The sequence below is a fragment of the Oncorhynchus nerka genome, linkage group LG14 (assembly GCF_034236695.1).
Source record: "Oncorhynchus nerka isolate Pitt River linkage group LG14, Oner_Uvic_2.0, whole genome shotgun sequence".
NCBI lineage: Eukaryota > Metazoa > Chordata > Actinopteri > Salmoniformes > Salmonidae > Oncorhynchus > Oncorhynchus nerka.
In genome coordinates this window covers 35,606,696-35,625,584 of record NC_088409.1, presented here as the reverse complement: position 1 = coordinate 35,625,584, position 18,889 = coordinate 35,606,696, and the positions used below count along the sequence as shown (strand labels likewise).

The 18,889-nt window shown below is 41.8% G+C and overlaps 1 protein-coding gene across 1 annotated transcript in view; it reads left to right on the top strand.

Annotated features, from left to right (window-relative positions):
- Positions 1 to 2,367: 2,367 nt before the first annotated feature.
- zfpm2a (zinc finger protein, FOG family member 2a) overlaps positions 2,368 to 18,889 on the top strand; it is a 167,088-nt gene continuing 150,566 nt past the window's right edge. Inside the window, exon 1 of the mRNA XM_065028025.1 lies at positions 2,368 to 2,672. Coding sequence (XP_064884097.1) covers positions 2,633 to 2,672 — 40 coding nt within the window. The 5' untranslated portion in view covers positions 2,368 to 2,632. The remainder of the gene's footprint in view (positions 2,673 to 18,889) is intronic.

Sequence of the window (18,889 nt, the reverse complement as noted above, 5' to 3'; positions counted from 1 at the left end):
GACTGAAGTCTTGAGATTTTATTTAAATATATATACATCATTTCCATCTAGTTTGTGAAGTGCACCAGTCCCCCCTGCAGCAAAGCACCCCCACAACATGATGCTGCCACCCCCGTGCTTCACAGTTGGGATGGTGTTCTTCGGCTTGCAATCCTCCCCTTTTTCCTCCAAACATAAAGATTGTCATTATGGCCAAACAGTTCTGTTTTTGTTTCATCAGACCAGAGGGCATTTCTCCAAAAAGTACGATCTTTGTCCCCATGTGCAGTTGCAAACCGTAGTCTGGCTTTTTGATGGTGGTTTTGGAGCAGTGGCTTCTTCCTTGCTGAGCGGCCTTTCAGGTTATGTCTATATAGGACTCGTTTTATTGTGGATATAGCTACTTTTGTACCTGCTTCCTCCAGCATCCAAACAAGGTCATTTGCTGTTGTTCTGGGATTGATTTGCACTTTTCACACCAAAGTATGTTCATCTCTAGGAGACAGAAGGCGTCTCCTTCCTGAGCGGTATGACGGCTGCGTGGTCCCATAGTGTTTATACTTGCATACTATTGTTTGAAATACATCCACAGGTAGACCTCCAATTGACTCAAATGATGTCAATTAGCCTATCAGAAGCTTCTAAAGCCATGACATAATTTTCTGGAATTTTCCAAGCTGTTTAAAGGCACAGTCAACTTAGTGAATGTAAACTTCTGACCCAATGGAATTGTGATACAGTGAAATAATCTGTCTGAAAACCATTGTTGGAAAAATTACTTGTGTCATGCACAAAGTAGACGTCCTAACCGACTTGCCAAAACTATAGTTTGTTAAGAAGAAATTTGTGGAGTGGTTGAAAAACGAGTTTTAATGACTCCAACCTAAGTGTATGTAAACCTCCGACTTCAACTGTACTTGAATTTTAGCTAACCCTGGACCATGATAAGAACTGTCTGACAGTCACCAGGGGAAGAGCAAGCAAGTTCCATGTTGGTCACTGGGATATGGAAAGTGATGGCAGTGGCAGGGGCCAACTGAAATAAAGCAGATAATGCTTCCATCCTTAAAGGGATACTTCTGGATTTTGGCTATGACACCCTTTATCTATTTACGCAGAGTCAGATGAATTTATGGATACCATTTGTATGTCTCTGTATCCAGTATGCAGGAAGTTGGAGGTAGTTTCGCAAGCCAATGCTAATTCAATTAGCACAATGACTGGAAGTTTATGGTATCTACAAGCATGCTAGCAGTTACCATAGACCTCCAGGTGTTGCGTTAATGCTAGTTAGCAATTGTGCTAAAGCTAGTTAGCAACTTCCTTCAAACTGCACACAGAGACACAGGAATGATATCCACAAGTTCATCTGACTGTGGGGAGGTATATAAAGGGCTTCATTGCCAAAATCCAGAAGTATCCCTTTAGGATGAAGCATAGTTGACTAGTTAACCCTTTCAATTGTAGCCTAGTCTCAGACCCCAATTTCAAAGTCCTGGATTGGGTCATTTCACAGGCGATTTGCTTGCCTTACTTGACAGTTCAACTGGCTAATTGAAGAAGTACATTTCTAGTTTATGTGAATGTTTAAGAAATGCTACTTAAAGTCAGAGTCATGACAATAACGTTTTTTGGGGGGGGGCTTTAATTTTTTTTTACTCAAGGTGGAAGGCTTCAGCAACTGTATTATGGAGGTACAATTTGGAATTCAACTAATTTTACATTGTAAAGTAGGTCTACTATGCAATTGTAATAACTCAACGAATATGAAATGTGCTTCTCTTTTCCTACAATGAAATGATTTGAGGCTTCTATAGTGTCATTATGTCCAGAACAATGTAAAGGGTGCATGTGTTGACTCGCAAGCTGCCTGATCTCGCGAGTTTATCTGGTAATTACAAGGCTAGCTGTGTGTGTGTGTGTGTGTGTGTGCAGTGAGAATCTGTGTCCAGTGTGCAAAATTGTACAGCTAGCTGTTAATGCTTACTCTAGGCCTATGAAATTATCAGTTGGGTTTCATAAATGGAAAAAAATACATATCCTTCAGATAACTTAAATATTCATACTAATGTGGTATTGTCTAATTATTTTATCTAAAAACTAAAACGGGCATTTTTCAAGTTTGACATGGTGGGAATTAGAACGCAAACGCATATCCAAAACCCGCGCCAAATATTGGTGGTTCAAAATGTGTTGAGTATTATTTGGCTAACCCCACAAAATGTGACATTCCATTAGTAATTAACAATTAAGAAATCACTACTTCGGTAGCACAAGCTAAAAGTCAAGTTTAAGAAGCGGTGTCCTACGGTACCCGTGGAGGCACAAACCTTATCTTCAAACAAAAGCGCGAAACGCTTTCACCTCCCCAGTCAGTCCGTGCGGATCGCAACTCAGTGCAGCCTCATCTCGGAGAACGCCATTGAGAAAGAGTGAGTGAAAGAGAGAGAGAGAGCGAGCAAGAGAGAAATAGAGCAGATCAGAGGAAGAGAAAGGAAAGAGACAGAGCGACATACTCTGTGAAAAAAGTGTCCATAATTCGTCACCCTTTCTTTCTCAATTTCCACCACAAACCCTACCGGTGCTTGGATGAACCAAAACCTATCGACCAGTCAGTGCTACACCTGGATCTCCTGACCAGCTTCGAGCAGGCATGTCCCGAAGGAAGCAGAGCAACCCCAGGCAAATTAAACGTAAGTTTTACAGCCTCGCTGTCCTGTTATCTACCAAAGCTTGTTGGAGAAGTTAAATTAGGTTAGTGAATGACTAGTCACTTCAGCACCGATGTCAATTGGCAATCCCAGATTTAATTGATACTGTTGGTGTAGTTTCGTTCATTGATAAATGAGTTATGTTTTTGATCAATCATATTCTGTCATATGCTATTGCTGAGAAAGGCGTTCCATCTTCTGACTTTTCAAATGATGTTTTTACAGATATAGGAGTTTGCTTGGTGTTTGCTAAAAAGTGGATAGGTTACTTTATAATATTTGACATATTTATGTCAAGCAAATCAGGATTCTATTCTTGTGATTTATTATAATGTGCTGATATGATCTACAGACATTAAACACCTAAAGTTAAAGAGTGTATATCCTTTGCAAACTGTCTTCTTGGAATTCTGTTTCCAATTAAACAATTTAAGTATTATATCTTAAGCAATTATGTAGTAATACTAATGTCAGATATACTGAATAACCTATGTCAAATGAGGAATGTCCCCTACACACACACACACACACACACACACACACACACACACACACACACACACACACACACACACACACACACACACACACACACACACTGTATAAATAAATTAAACCTAAATTAAAACTTTTACAATAATAGCATGAACCCTAATCATTCTGCAGAGTAGGTAGTGATTGTGTCACTGTCTAAATATATAATTGGTTATACACAATTATAACTGGACAGGTTATATACATTAAAAAAATACTGAAAAGTGTTCATGGTAATATAATAACTAAAATATACATGTCAAATACAATGGACAGGGTTTTTAATATTACTACATGTACTTGTTGTTAGTTTCATCCCCATTTCAACAAAGCATTGTGCCTCTGGATCTCTGATAATTCAAGGGTTATTTCAATCACTTCAACTACCAACACTTTGATTTCCTGTGATTTTAAACTAGTTGTGAAATGTGTTTATGTAATTCCAAATGTGGAATTGAAATGGCTGGCCTAGCAGGCTTCCCAGTGGAAATGTATCATACTAACAGTGGTCATAGCAACGTTGCATTTTAGTTCTGCTCTTTAGAGACTTGAAAACAACGGTGACTTTTTATTGTGCCTTTTTTCATTTTGTATTGGCAAAGATTCATCGTATTCATCATACTTTTCTTGTTATAAGCAGTGTAGTTTCTTGTGGTGTTGAAGAGCATTTGCAACAACCACCTATACACTTATTGTACAATACAGTCCTATGTGGTTATTCTATATTGGCCATGTCATTTAGCTGTATGACTGTCTATGTGGTTATTCTATATTGACCATGTCATTTAGCTGTATGACTGTCTATGTGGTTATTCTATATTGACCATGTCATTTAGCTGTATGACTGTCTATGTGGTTATTCTATATTGACCATGTCATTTAGCTGTATGACTGTCTATGTGGTTATTCTATATTGACCATGTCATTTAGCTGTATGACTGTCTATGTGGTTATTCTATATTGACCATGTCATTTAGCTGTATGACTGTCTATGTGGTTATTCTATATTCACCATGTCATTTAGCTGTATGACTGTCTATGTGGTTATTCTATATTGACCATGTCATTTAGCTGTATGACTGTCTATGTGGTTATTCTATATTGACCATGTCATTTAGCTGTATGACTGTCTATGTGGTTATTCTATGTCGACCATGTCATTTACGTCGGGCTGATTCACTGGGAATCCCTTGTCCTACGACTTGTGTTTATTTGAAGAGCAGGTAGGAAGAGACTCCTTTGGGATGTCTCATTGTTGTCGGACTTATAGACATGATGAGAGAAAATAATGAGTACTGTCCACTCACAAGATATTTGAGATAATTCAAAAATATATTTTTTGTTTCAATATTTGAAATAGTTATTCCAGTAATAGTGTGATTGGTAATGTGGATACAGCACGAGGAAGAAATATATACTTCATTTATACAGTGTGTGTGTGTCTGTGTGTGTGTAAATTATGATTCTGTTTTTACATGAGGAATGTACTTAATAGTGGTTACGATTAGTCAGTAATTTATTGCACTGTATATGGCAGTCAACAAAATGTCATTATATATTCCAGGAAGATTTAGAAACATTATTTTTGTTGTTGTTGCAGTATCAGCAAAATGGCAATACATTACTGCAAATGTCTATTTTCTAAAAGATCTTCAAAGGCTTGTCACTCACGGTCACAGCTTGTTTTATGCATTTACAGTTTCAACATATTTTCCGTCATTTTAGTATTTTTAGGCAAGTTAAGAAGTTGATAGTCGGAAATACATTTTTCAGTACCTATGAATATATTTTCAAAGAACAACTTAGAAAATTGGTTCTGATTACCAAATGTAAGTGGGTATCATGGTTCTGAATTATAAACTTACCGGTTATAGTTAAATGCAAACGCTCCAAGACTCTTTTGATGTAGACCGAACAATTGAAATGATGTTTGTTGTAATTTAATAATAATACGAAGAAAAAAAACTACTTTTCTGCTCGGTATAAGTACAGTGTAATTGGTATGCATGTGTTGCTATTCGTGATTATTTTGAGCAGAGAAAGCATTGCTGATCTATGAGGAATACGCACAAACCTGTGTACTATAGCCTAGCATGATGTGCTAAACCCACTTGTGTAAGAACCAATCACAAGGAGGATGCCTCTGAATTTTGTTGTCAAGCAAAGAAGTACTGCCTTGATGTGAGCATCCTCATACCACTGTGACCCAGGCGTGCCTAAATTACTATGTCATGTGTAAGAGGTTGTTAATGAGAGGTGAGGAGTGAGGATACAGTGTTGAAAGAACTAAAGCATTAGTTAGAAACAGAAAGGTCAAAGGAAACCTTGATGTGTCCTACCCCAGGAACTAGGAGCTAGGGAAAGGCCTGAGGACCAGGAACTAGGAGCTAGGGAAAGGCCTGAGGACCAGGAACTAGGAGCTAGGGAAAGGCCTGAGGACCAGGAACTAGGAGCTAGGGAAAGGCCTGAGGACCAGGAACTAGGAGCTAGGGAGGACCAGGAACCTGGGGCCTGACCAGGAACTAGGAGCTAGGGAAAGACCTGAGGACCAGGAACTGAGGACCAGGAACTAGAGCTAGGGAAAGGCCTGAGGACCAGGAACTAGACCCTGGGGACCAGGAACTAGGAGCTAGGGAAAAGCCTGAGGACCAGGAACCAGGCAATGCACAGAAAGTCAGCGCAGACAGTCATTCTAAAGGACAAAAAGGTTGTTGGGCGCAGTTCCCCCCCATCCTGCATACATTGGGCCGTTATCTAAAATTGTGATTTATGCAGTATTTTAATATTTTGCTTATTCCTTCCCCTTGGGTGCTCTCTGAGCGGTGATAAAAAGGCGAAGCTGAAAGAGCACCATTAATTTGCTCCGATGACTGGGGAGATAAGGACAGATAATGGAAAAGATAAGCAGGGAAGATATACCATCAGAAACCCGATTATTACCATTAAAATTCCAACCCAGCAATCTGCAGCCGGCTGATAATTCCCTCTCCGTTTCCACCACTTTGGATGATAAGGCAAAAAATAGTCACTCAGTGCTCCTTGATTAGGCTGCCTGGATATCCCGATAATACTGTGATAAATTATGTATTTCCCCCTTGTTTTTTTCCCCTGAAACGTTACATCTGATTTTTTTCTTCTATATTTCTGGGTCGTCCCTGTATCCCTCCCTCCTTGCCTCTCTTCCTCTCACAAGAAAGGGATAAAAACCCATACACTTTTATTGTAATAAGAGTTTGATAGAAAGGGGAGATAGTGGAGGAGGTGTTTTGTATGGGAGCACATATCAATGTTATCAGTCCATCTCTGTGGGCCAGCTGCTAGCTGCTGTTGTTTCTAGCCTTATCACCCCGTGCCAATATGCCAATAAATTGCCCAGATTGCCAGCTAGCCGCTCCAAAGCAGATCAGCTAAATTTGACAGAAATTATGGAAATATGGCTGATGCTCAGCGGATTGTGATTAGAGAAGAATATGTGAATTCCTTCAAGGCTCCCTCCTTCCCTCCCCCGTCTCACCCCTCTGTGGCTCCTAGTGCTATGCTGTGGTGTGTCCATACCTCTCCCGCTGAGGGGTACATTTTGATTCTTAATAGGAAGGCAGAGATATGAACAGAGCTGAATGGAAAACGCCTGCCCTCAGAGTCATTTTTCTGTAAAATTGCTCCCAAAGTTTGGTGGCGTGTAGATGAGCCGAGATGATGCAGGGAGCCTCTTCCCCCAGTGTTGTTTATGGAGACATCCTATTGGAAGGGTGTTGCGAGGGCCGTGCACAAGACATCCAATGTCAGATGTGCTTATTAAATTGACTTAGCACTCTTCCCTGGCCTAACTGTTGTCTTCACTACAGTACATGGTGCTGCCTGTGACTTCGTGAATTCCTGTTGTAGCGTTAACTAGTCCTTTACCAGATACAGGACTGCTCCTCTCTGCTGTTAAACCATTCAGTGGGGTCCAGAACTTGATACTGTGCAGAAATGAAACTACACTGTGATGAGTATGTATATGTTCATTCTAGAAGGATAACTACTGTATTATATTTAAGGGTGTAGATCTTTTTGACTGCTCAGAAAGACTTGATCTTACATCAGCATACAGTTTATCATATCAGGTGACATTTATTCCTTTGGCCAATTGGTTGCCTACGCCTACTTTCTGTGTGTGTGTGTGTGTGTGTGTGTGTGTGTGTGTGTGTGTGTGTGTGTGTGTGTGTGTGTGTGTGTGTGTGTGTGTGTGTGTGTGTGTGTGTGTGTGTGTGTGTGCTTGGCTGTGCATGCATACGGGTGTGTGAGTGTGTGTGTGTTTGTTCATACGTGAGTGTGTGTGAGACTAGGGATTGTGGTCAACTTTAGGCTTGTGCTCTGTCATGAAAGGTAATCTGCCTAGTAGAAGTGCTGTCTTCTATTTGACTTCTGTCACAGCTGAATCAACTTGTAAATCAACTCAAGCAGTCTGATGTTTTGGGGGGAAATCATCATATCTGTGTTCGGATGCCAGCCTCTCGTATTTAAGGGTTTCTTTTTCATTCGCCTGACAATCACGCTGCCTCTCTTGTGCTCCTCATAGATTTCTGTCATATGAAGAATGGTTGTTGAATGCCAACTTTCCCTCAAACATCTGTTCCCTGCCAATAACAGCTTGTGTTGTGTTGCTTCCTCGTCGTCTTGGCGGATGGATCCCGGTTCGCCTTCACTCTCTTTCTCAAGCACTGATGTTGCACCACCAATGTATGCAAATAGCATGCTGTCTCCAGTCTTCACATGATTTCTGGCTATTTTATTTAACATTTATACTTTCAAGTATTGTTGTTGCGATTGTATGTCAGATTGACGTTAAGCGCCCGTTTTATAGGCCACATTTCGGATATAACATTAGCAACTATGAAATGGAATGTAGAGTGTGGATGGATGTGTGTTTCCTTTGTTGAAAAAACTGCCAGCTGAAGTGGAGGCTGAGCTGAAGTTGGCATGGCTGCTGAGTGTGTGTGTGAGTGAGTGAGTGTGAGTGTGTGTGTGTTACAGTGGTGCTGCAGTGCAGCTTGAACAGCACAATGAGATGTAGGCATTGGTCGCTGGGTCGCTGGTTTCAAAAGGTGGAGGTCATTTCCTGTTTCCTCTTTGTCTTCCTCTTTCCTGTAATTCCAACACCATTATCCCAGTGACTCTTCACTGTTGCAAGTCATTATCTGCTCCTTCATAGTTATCAATGGATTTATTCAACATGGATTGTTGTTTTTCAGGATCTGATCACAAAAGTGTTTTTCAGTTTTAGTGCTGCTAAAACAGAGATGGGTTAGGATTAGATGGGTTAGGATTAGATGGGTTAGGATTAGATGGGTTAGGATTAGATGGGTTAGGATTAGATGGGTTAGGATTAGATGGGTTAGGATTAGATGGGTTAGGATTAGATGGGTTAGGATTAGATGGGTTAGGATTAGATGGCTCAGTCCCTTTCAAAGAATTTCTATTAAAAGGACATGTTCTCTCGTACGTCCCTTTTCGTTTGCATGCCGTTGTAAATAAAATAAAAGAATAGGTAATGGTGCCCCAACAAATCCTAATCGTTTGTTCCTCAGTTTATTTAGATTTGATATCAAGTGATGACTTTTGAGCCCCAGGTAACAATTGACTTTCAGCCGTTTGAGTTAATAGCCTTGTCTCTAGCTTGTACGGATCAATATGTGTATTAATTAATCACAGCTATCAGGAGCCGGATCTGGTTCCATTTGTTGTTACATCAGCAAAATATCAATAGAGAAAGTGGACTCCCTGATCGTCATGGCAACTTCATCTCTTAGGTCAAAGAGAGTTTATCTTATCTTGCTGCCGAGAGTGGCAAACTGCTTAGGAATCTAGTTTAGACTCTAAGATCATCGATTTAAGCTTTTTTTCTTGTTGTTTCGGGGAGGGGAGAAAAGAAGAGGGCTGCATTCTAATCACAACAGAGATGTTTAGATGTGAATATTGATCACTCTCCAAAGGCCATTATAGGATAGCTATGGCCTCTAGTCCAGCTGTTGTTCAAGTACGTCCTTTTAAGACCCAAACAAGGCTTTGATTATCAGTGTCAGCGTGTCAACACGGAGTATGTCTGTATAGCTGTCTGACAGTACGTTTCCTACTGCTCCAGACATAGGCTGAGTCTGAAATGCCATCCTTCCCACTATATAGGATGCCAAGTCAGACACACGATACAATGTTTACAGACCAGTGTCTATACACATCCTGACACTTCTCTTCATCACGACACCATAAACATTCACGTATATAATTTGGCATATTGAATAATGAGTAAATTGATAGATTGCGGTATATCCTTGTATCAGCCACATTTATCATGGTGCACAGTTCCTAAGAAACTGTATTGTAGATAACATAGCGGTCGGCTAGTTTGTTTCGATAAAGGCTTTGTGTATATTATGAATATGGCCAGTTTTTCCAGGATGTGACTTTGCCATGTGCATGTTGATATGATATGAATATAATCATGTGTGGGTCTGCGCATCATCATGATGTGTCAGGGAGGTGGACCAGGGTCTGGTCTCACAGGAAGTTGGCCTGGTGGTGTAGGGATCTGCTGGGTCCCTCTATGACTATGGCCCAATTGGTACACTATTCCCTTTATAGTGCACTAGTTTTGGCCAGAGCCCTGGTCAAAAATAGTGTACTACAGTATATAGGGGATACATTTGGGATGCACGCCATGCCTCTACCTCATCAGCGGGAGAATAGTCCTCAGGCTAGGAGCACACAGGAACATGCTTTTTCCTCCCTCTCTTTTTGCCTTCAGGACACAATTGCCTCATTTAACATTCTCTATTTGGCCCCTGCCAAGAGGGGAAACAGCCAGGGAGTAAAAGAGCCACCACACATCATGAATTCTTTCATTTAACTTGTAAATTCCCTTTCATCTTGGTGATGGCTGCGCGGTTATCTGTCGTGATGGCTGGAGATGTCGCTCAATTAAGGGCTTTTCTGAGGTTACTCCCCAATATCGGAGTGATTTTTGTCGTCTGACGTCATGTTATATTATGGATATGGATATGATGGGTTCTGTTTGGGCTTTTAAACAGCTTAGAAGATCAACACTTGCCTTCCTCTGTTCTATTCTAAATCAGAATGTTCAAGGACTCTAGTGTTCTAGAATTTCTCTGGAAACTTTTCCCCACTGTGGAGAAATACAGTTCCCATGTATATTTTGTGGGGAGAATATGTTTCAATTACAATCAAAATGAGTTCTGTGTTGTTTCAATGGTCAAATGTTGTGTTAATAATGTGCTATTAGTTACAGTGTTTTCACAAAGTCATGCATTATCACTGCAAATGTATTTTCTGGGGTGCCAGTTTCCTGCAGTGCAGGTTTGGTTGAATCCAGGCCCTTGAGGATAGAGGAAGTGACTCAGCCTAGCAGCTGTGAATGTAAAAATGAGTTGTGAACATGATGTAATAACAAAAGTCTACAATTTCACCCTCACAGGAGCAACAACGTCCTTTGTTTTTATTTTCCATGACATATTAGGTGACTGAAAAGGGGTGATTTAGTCAACATCATTTTTTGAACAAGATATGAGGTGGCACGGCAGAAAATGAAGCCCTAATAGCTGTTACGTTTAAGTCTCTCTCTTGGCAGGAATTAGCCGAGGCTGTGAAGGACAAGAACAGGGGAAGATAGAACTTTGCATTTCTTGGGCATTAAGGATAAAAACGTGTCAGGCGTCGTAGTTAAGGGATAGGTGGCTACAGCGGATTAAGTAGCAAGCCTTTCAGTTCAATTTGTACATCAGCATTTCTCTGGGCCCAACAGCACAAAACACACAGCACTGCTAAGGGTTCACTGGAAAATCACTAATGACAAAGCTTTGTAAATAGATAAACAATTTATGTCAAATGTGCTGAAAATATAAAACAAACTTCAAAACATGTTAATACTTTAAAGAGGCTATGTTTTGATTCGCAGCATAGCGTGGCAGCAAAGCGTGGCAGCATAGCGTGGCAGCAAAGTGCGTACGGCTGTTGACAGCCCAGTTTACATCCCCCTGATCAGAGGGCATGTCTGCATATGATTAGCCTGGATGCATGCAAATATTCATAATGGAATGATATGCCAATTGTCAGTGACTGATGTTGATCGATTATGTTTTAAATGAGATTATGCAAATCCGATTGGAGGAAGAAGTGAGTCTGATTGGCTGTGATGAGAAGAGTGACAGGTTGTAAAGTGTTATTTCTCCTGTCCTGTAATTAGTCCCCAGCAGTTTGAACTATGTGAAACAAATAGCTATGAAGTGAGATGGTGATGGAACTGCCTACCTGCCTTTCAGAATCAGGCATCAGTGGATCTCATCTCAAAGAATTCTAATCTGGTAATTGCTAAATACTGGTTTGGTGACAGTGACTGAGTAGCTTTGGCCGAGCAAAATGCTTAGCCTTATTATATCAGATGTGTTTTTTTAACCAAGTTTCCACCAATCAGCCATTCCCCAGGACCAAACCACAGATAGCTTGGCTAAACGCTAAAAGCATCCTCTTATTCAAGACATGATACTTAGAGTCCCAGTTTAGTCTAACTGAAAACTATTGATTTCTGTCTCTATAAAAGGCTGGTATTAACATCCATCCCCGTGATAAAATGGTGGTTTAGTGGGTGTAACATGCTGGTCTACACAGACCTAGAGCCCAGAGCAGACCGTGGTCTCTCTGTGTGAACCATGTGTCTGGGATTCTCCAAAGAGACACATTTGACCATAATGAAGTTTCTTAAGCTTCTGAAACAGGATAACAACTGGGTCAGATGATAAGCTCGAGCAAAACAGGGGAAGAAGAAAGTGATTGAGTGATGTCTCTGGCTTTGCCGCCATCACAAGCAGTTGACAGTTAGTTTAGGATCAGATGACTTCACTCTCTAGATTGGAGTGAGGGGAAGCTAGGCAAATCTTCAGGACAAAAAGGTCAAGGGCTTCTCTCCTCTCCTTCTCTCTCTCTCTCTCTCTCTCTCTCTCTCTTTCTCAACAGCTTGCTTTGACAAACAGGGAAATGTTGCTAAGATTCGTAAAGAAAGACAGAACATACCGTCACAGCTAGTAATATTCTATGGAATGACTGACTATAGTTGGAGAATATAGCTCACTGTCCTGTGGTCAGCATTAGCCCTAGACTGTAACATTTCCTTCTCAGTCATTTGAATATAGTTGTCCTTTGGAGTGTTGAATAAGATGAACACCAGCTTTCATTTGGGGTAAATCTGTTCTTGTCAGCAGGATCTGATAATGCTACGTGGAACCATAGTAGGAACCAGCTAACCAGTGAGAACATGGAAGTTGTTTGAGGTGGAAACTACAGCAACTCTCTCTGTGGTTTCTGAAGGGGGTGAACAATGAACAGTGACAATGGATGACTGGATGATTGAATGATTGGATGATTGGATGCGTACTGTAAACAAACACAATCCACCACAACCCTCTACATCTACATCGTCCTCAGCATCATCCCTTCCAAAACCACCAACAGAGAATCCTTTCCCAGTACAAAGTTCCGTGCAGAGTCTTTGTGAGATGTGGTAAGATACTGGATCTCCAAGTTAATAAGGTCTTGTCTAGTCCACTGCTCTTTGAATAGTGTGAAGTCATCTCTATATCCAGTTAGCTGGTCTTGGAGTCTGGAAGTCACAGCAGATTTTAGGTACAACTGTTTACTAACATCTAAAGTCATCCAAAAATGATAATGGCTATACTTTTTATACACAACGATGCCACTGTTTATGTGATATTGTGACACACACACACACACACACACACACACACACACACACACACACACACACACACACACACACACACACACACACACACACACACACACACACACACACACACACACACACACACACACACACACACACACACACACACACAGCCTTATGGAAATGATTATGAAGGGCAGCATGGTGGTGATTCAGTAATGTGAGTGGTGTGTGTGATGCAGTAGAACCTGTCTCTTCAGACAGCCAGGCTGGGCCGTCCCCATTTAACAGGACTCTATCGTCCATTAGCTTTGTCTAGGGGACGCTTTCAACATCAGGGCCTCACTTGGAATGAAGTGGCTATGATAACAGCAGTCAAACTGCACTATTATGAATCAGTTCTTTTAATCATCTTCCATTGAAAAACCATTCCTCCTCTATTGACTACAACCACTAACCTGACAAAACATGGATTAGCCCAAAGAGATGTTCAGACAATGGAAACCGTCCATCCAGCCATCATTAGGGAAAGCAACCACTGTTTGTTTGAAGTGGTTGAAATGACAACCTTCTTGTCAAAGACTCCTCCAGGAGAATAAAAGGGATTTGTAATTAACATAATAATGATATCCTATGTGTTGGACCTATGGTGCCCCGTTACAATGTTTCAAACCTTCAGCAATGCTTGGCCTGATGATAAAAACCCCATTATACACAGTGAAAAAGTAATGAACTTTATTTATCAAAGATGTTTGTCAGGCAATGTTGTTATTTGAGTGAAGACCAATATACTGAAGTTGTTGTGTTATTTGTAGCATTTTGCCCAGATACATTTTAGTTCAACTCATATCTTTCCAATGTCCCTGCATGTGATGTCTAAACAGGGTGGCTGTTTTTATCTGAAATGCAGTTCTTAGTTTCATGTAAAACATCTCATTCTGGGGCTTTAGCTGCAGCTGTCTTATCGTTTTCCCTTATTTCTCCCCAGTCATTTATTTCAATCCCCCAGGTTTATATGTTTCACTCTCCTTTCATTCCTGTGATTGCTTTTCATAAGTTCAAACACTCTACAACACTTCTGGTAACTTTAGGTGTGTATTCACTGTGATTCAACACTAGTTTTTGTACTGTACTGCAGAGCATAGAGTGTCCAGCTCTGTCTTGAGCCTGAACTAAGACGTTGAAAACATCATGACCTAAATCAGTGATGAATAATAACAGAACAGAAGCCTCCCCTAAGCAGGTATTGTATCGGCTACCTACAGTAGGTCTACAGTATGTGAGAGAGGGAGAGAGAGTGTGTTCATACTGTACCTGCATGGTGCTCCTCTACAGCTCCAGTTCCTGTGGTTCCTTTGGTCTTTGTCTGCCACCTATCAGCGTATCAGCAGTATGTCTGAGGCCCAGTTGTATAATGCACCATTTATGGCTTTGTGGGGGGAGACGGCGGCCGGGCAGTGGAATCGCCCCAGGCCTTCCCCTCAGTGAGTGGATTAACATCGGCCTGCTTTAGCGCTGCTCTACCACGGTGTGAAATCTGCCCCGCTCTGGGTCCAGGCGACGGACCCCACTACCCCCCCCCCAACGCAAAGCCTCTCACAGCCATCTGTGAAATGCAGAAACTCTGTGTCTAAGTTGAGTTCAGATCCCAACCGCCAGCCGTGGCCGGGGCCAGGAAGCAAATGGGCAGGCAATTGATGGTTGGGGATCAGCTCACTGATGTCGTGCCGCATGTGCAGGAACCCTGCCTGCCCCCCCTCCCCCTCCCCGCACTGCGGGCGTGTTGGAGGAGGTCTGGGGCTCTGGGCGCTGGCCGAGAGATCTCTGCCTGGTTCCTGCTTGCAGGTCCAAATCCCCCTCTGTGCATGCCTGCCTGCCTGCCTGTGTGGAGGCGGTGCCACTGCTCCCCTGAGCCCATGCCCAGTCCTTTGAAGATAAGATTTTGATACAGAGAGTCCCTTTCGGTACGTCGCTAGCTAACGGATGCTCTTTGTGTGTGTCACTGCCCATGCCTGGCCTCTGCTTAGAGCCTGGGGCCACAACTCTTGGTCATAAGGAATGTTTAGGTTGTATTTAGGTGAGGGGTGGATAACTACCCTGATAATGGGTGGTTGGGATGTTAGTGGTTTAAACATTAGTAGTAATGTTGAACCACAGAGTTGTTGATTAGTCTCTGGTGTCAGACTGGTGTTCATCATAAATGCATCAAAACAGATATTTTCTGTGTAATTTGTTTATCTCAAGTTTTGTAGTTGATTTGATTTTGAAGTTGTTTTTATCCATTAAGGGTCCAGTACACAAATAATTCTCCAAACTGTTGAATCTGTGTTTCGTCTCTATTCTATTATGGTGATTATCTGATGACTCACTCTCTGGCTGATTGTGGGTTTCTTGCCCATATTTTAACATTGGAGAGTCACTTTCAACACTTCTCACTCTCAACATCTGCATGAAAAAAAGAAGTGGAGAGAAAAGAGCTCATCATAATCAGTTATTTTCTGAATGAGGAACTCAACTCAAAATGTTCCCTTGATTTTTTTTCATCCTGTGGCTTTGGAGTTCAGATCTGTGCATAATGTCTTGTGATTGCATGGCATTATGGAGGTTTGTGAAAGCCGTCTCGCCTCTGAGTCCAGCACCACCACCACTAGCAGCAGCAGCACATCTTTCCATCCATCCACACACACACACACACACACACACAGGCTGCTCATCAGTGATGGAGCGTTGATTGCTTTTTGATACCTCTCCAATATGGACGGTGTCCTGCATACATCAGCTAATTAGGATGTACTTACAGAGTCTGTGTGATAGTATACACCCAACACTCATCATCATCAGATCACATGTCCAAGTACTGTCTGTCTGTCTGTCTGTCTGTCTATCTATCTTACAGTGTCTGTGTGATAGCATACACCCAACACTCATCATCATCAGATCACATGTCCAAGTACTGTCTGTCTGTCTGTCTGTCTGTCTGTCTGTCTGTCTATCTATCTTACAGTGTCTGTGTGATAGCATACACCCAACACTCATCATCATCAGATCACATGTCCAAGTACTGTCTGTCTGTCTGTCTGTCTGTCTGTCTGTCTGTCTGTCTGTCTGTCTGTCTATCTATCTTACAGTGTCTGTGTGATAGCATACACCCAACACTCATCATCATCATCAGATCACATGTCCAAGTACTGTCTGTCTGTCTGTCTGTCTGTCTATCTGTCTGTCTATCTGTCTGTCTGTCTGTCTGTCTGTCTGTCTGTCTGTCTGTCTGTCTGTCTGTCTGTCTGTCTGTCTGTCTGTCTGTCTGTCTGTCTGTCTATCTGTCTTACAGTGTCTGTGTGATAGCATACACCCAACACTCATCATCATCAGATCACATGTCCAAGTACTGTCTGTCTGTCTGTCTGTCTGTCTATCTATCTTCTGTCTGTCTGTCTGTCTGTCTGTCTGTCTGTCTGTCTGTCTGTCTGTCTGTCTGTCTGTCTAGTGTCTGTGTGATAGCATACACCCAACACTCATCATCATCAGATCACATGTCCAAGTACTGTCTGTCTGTCTGTCTGTCTGTCTGTACACCTCTGTCACACACCCAACACTCATCTGTCTGTCTGTCTGTCTGTCTGTCTGTCTGTCTGTCTGTCTATCTTACAGTGTCTGTGTGATAGCATCACACCCAACACTGTCTGTCTGTCTGTCTCTCTGTCATCATCATCATAGATCACATGATCACATGTCCAAGTACTGTCTGTCTGTCTATCTGTCTTACAGTGTCTGTGTGATAGCATACACCCAACACTCATCATCATCATCAGATCACATGTCCAAGTACTGTCTGTCTGTCTGTCTGTCTGTCTGTCTGTCTGTCTGTCTGTCTGTCTGTCTGTCTATCTATCTATCTTACAGTGTCTGTGTGATAGCATACACCCAACACTCATCATCATCATCAGATCACATGTCCAAGTACTGTCTGTCTGTCTGTCTGTCTGTCTGTCTGTCTGTCTATCTTACAGTGTCTGTGTGATAGCATACACCCAACACTCATCATCATCATCAGATCACATGTCCAAGTACTGTCTGTCTGTCTGTCTGTCTGTCTGTCTGTCTGTCTGTCTGTCTGTCTGTCTGTCTATCTTACAGTGTCTGTGTGATAGCATACACCCAACACTCATCATCATCATCAGATCACATGTCCAAGTACTGTCTGTCTGTCTGTCTGTCTGTCTGTCTGTCTGTCTGTCTGTCTGTCTGTCTGTCTGTCTGTCTGTCTGTCTGTCTGTCTATCTATCTTACAGTGTCTGTGTGATAGCATACACCCAACACTCATCATCAGATCACATGTCCAAGTACTGTCTGTCTGTCTGTCTGTCTGTCTGTCTGTCTGTCTGTCTGTCTGTCTGTCTGTCTGTCTGTCTGTCTGTCTATCTATCTTACAGTGTCTGTGTGATAGCATACACCCAACACTCATCATCATCAGATCACATGTCCAAGTACTGTCTGTCTGTCTGTCTGTCTATCTATCTTACAGTGTCTGTGTGATAGCATACACCCAACACTCATCATCATCAGATCACATGTCCAAGTACTGTCTGTCTGTCTGTCTGTCTGTCTGTCTGTCTGTCTGTCTGTCTGTCTGTCTGTCTGTCTGTCTGTCTGTCTGTCTGTCTGTCTGTCTGTCTGTCTATCTTACAGTGTCTGTGTGATAGCATACACCCAACACTCATCATCATCAGATCACATGTCCAAGTACTGTCTGTCTGTCTGTCTATCTTACAGTGTCTGTGTGATAGCATACACCCAACACTCATCATCAGATCACATGTCCAAGTACTGTCTGTCTGTCTGTCTGTCTGTCTGTCTGTCTGTCTGTCTGTCTGTCTGTCTGTCTGTCTGTCTGTCTGTCTGTCTGTCTGTCTGTCTGTCTATCTATCTTACAGTGTCTGTGTGATAGCATACACCCAACACTCATCATCATCAGATCACATGTCCAAGTTCTTTCTGTCTGTCTGTCTGTCTGTCTCTCTGTCTATCTATCTTACAGTGTCTGTGTGATAGCATACACCCAACACTCATCATCATCAGATCACATGTCCAAGTACTGTCTGTCTGTCTATCTATCTTACAGTGTCTGTGTGATAGCATACACCCAACACTCATCATCATCAGATCACATGTCCAAGTACTGTCTGTCTGTCTGTCTGTCTATCTATCTTACAGTGTCTGTGTGATAGCATACACCCAACACTCATCATCATCAGATCACATGTCCAAGTACTGTCTGTCTGTCTGTCTGTCTATCTATCTTACAGTGTCTGTGTGATAGCATACACCCAACACTCATCATCATCAGATTACATGTCCAAGTACTGTCTGTCTATCTATCTATCTATCTATCTATCTATCTATCTATCTATCTATCTATCTATCTATCTATCTATCTATCTATCTATCTATCTATCTATCTATCTATCTATCTTACAGTGTCTGTGTGATAGCATACACCCAACACTCATCATCATCAGATCACATGTCCAAGTACTGTCTGTCTGTCTGTCTGTCTGTCTGTCTGTCTGTCTGTCTGTCTGTCTGTCTGTCTGTCTGTCTGTCTGTCTGTCTGTCTGTCTATCTATCTTACAGTGTCTGTGTGATAGCATACACCCAACACTCATCATCATCAGATCACATGTCCAAGTTCTTTCTGTCTGTCTGTCTGTCTGTCTGTCTGTCTGTCTGTCTGTCTGTCTGTCTGTCTGTCTGTCTGTCTGTCTGTCTGTCTGTCTATCTGTCTATCTATCTATCTATCTATCTATCTATCTATCTATCTATCTATCTATCTATCTATCTATCTATCTATCTATCTATCTATCTATCTAACCCCACTCAGCTTAGTCACTATGTAAATTCCCCTGAGTGGAAAAGCTAGAATTCAATAGAA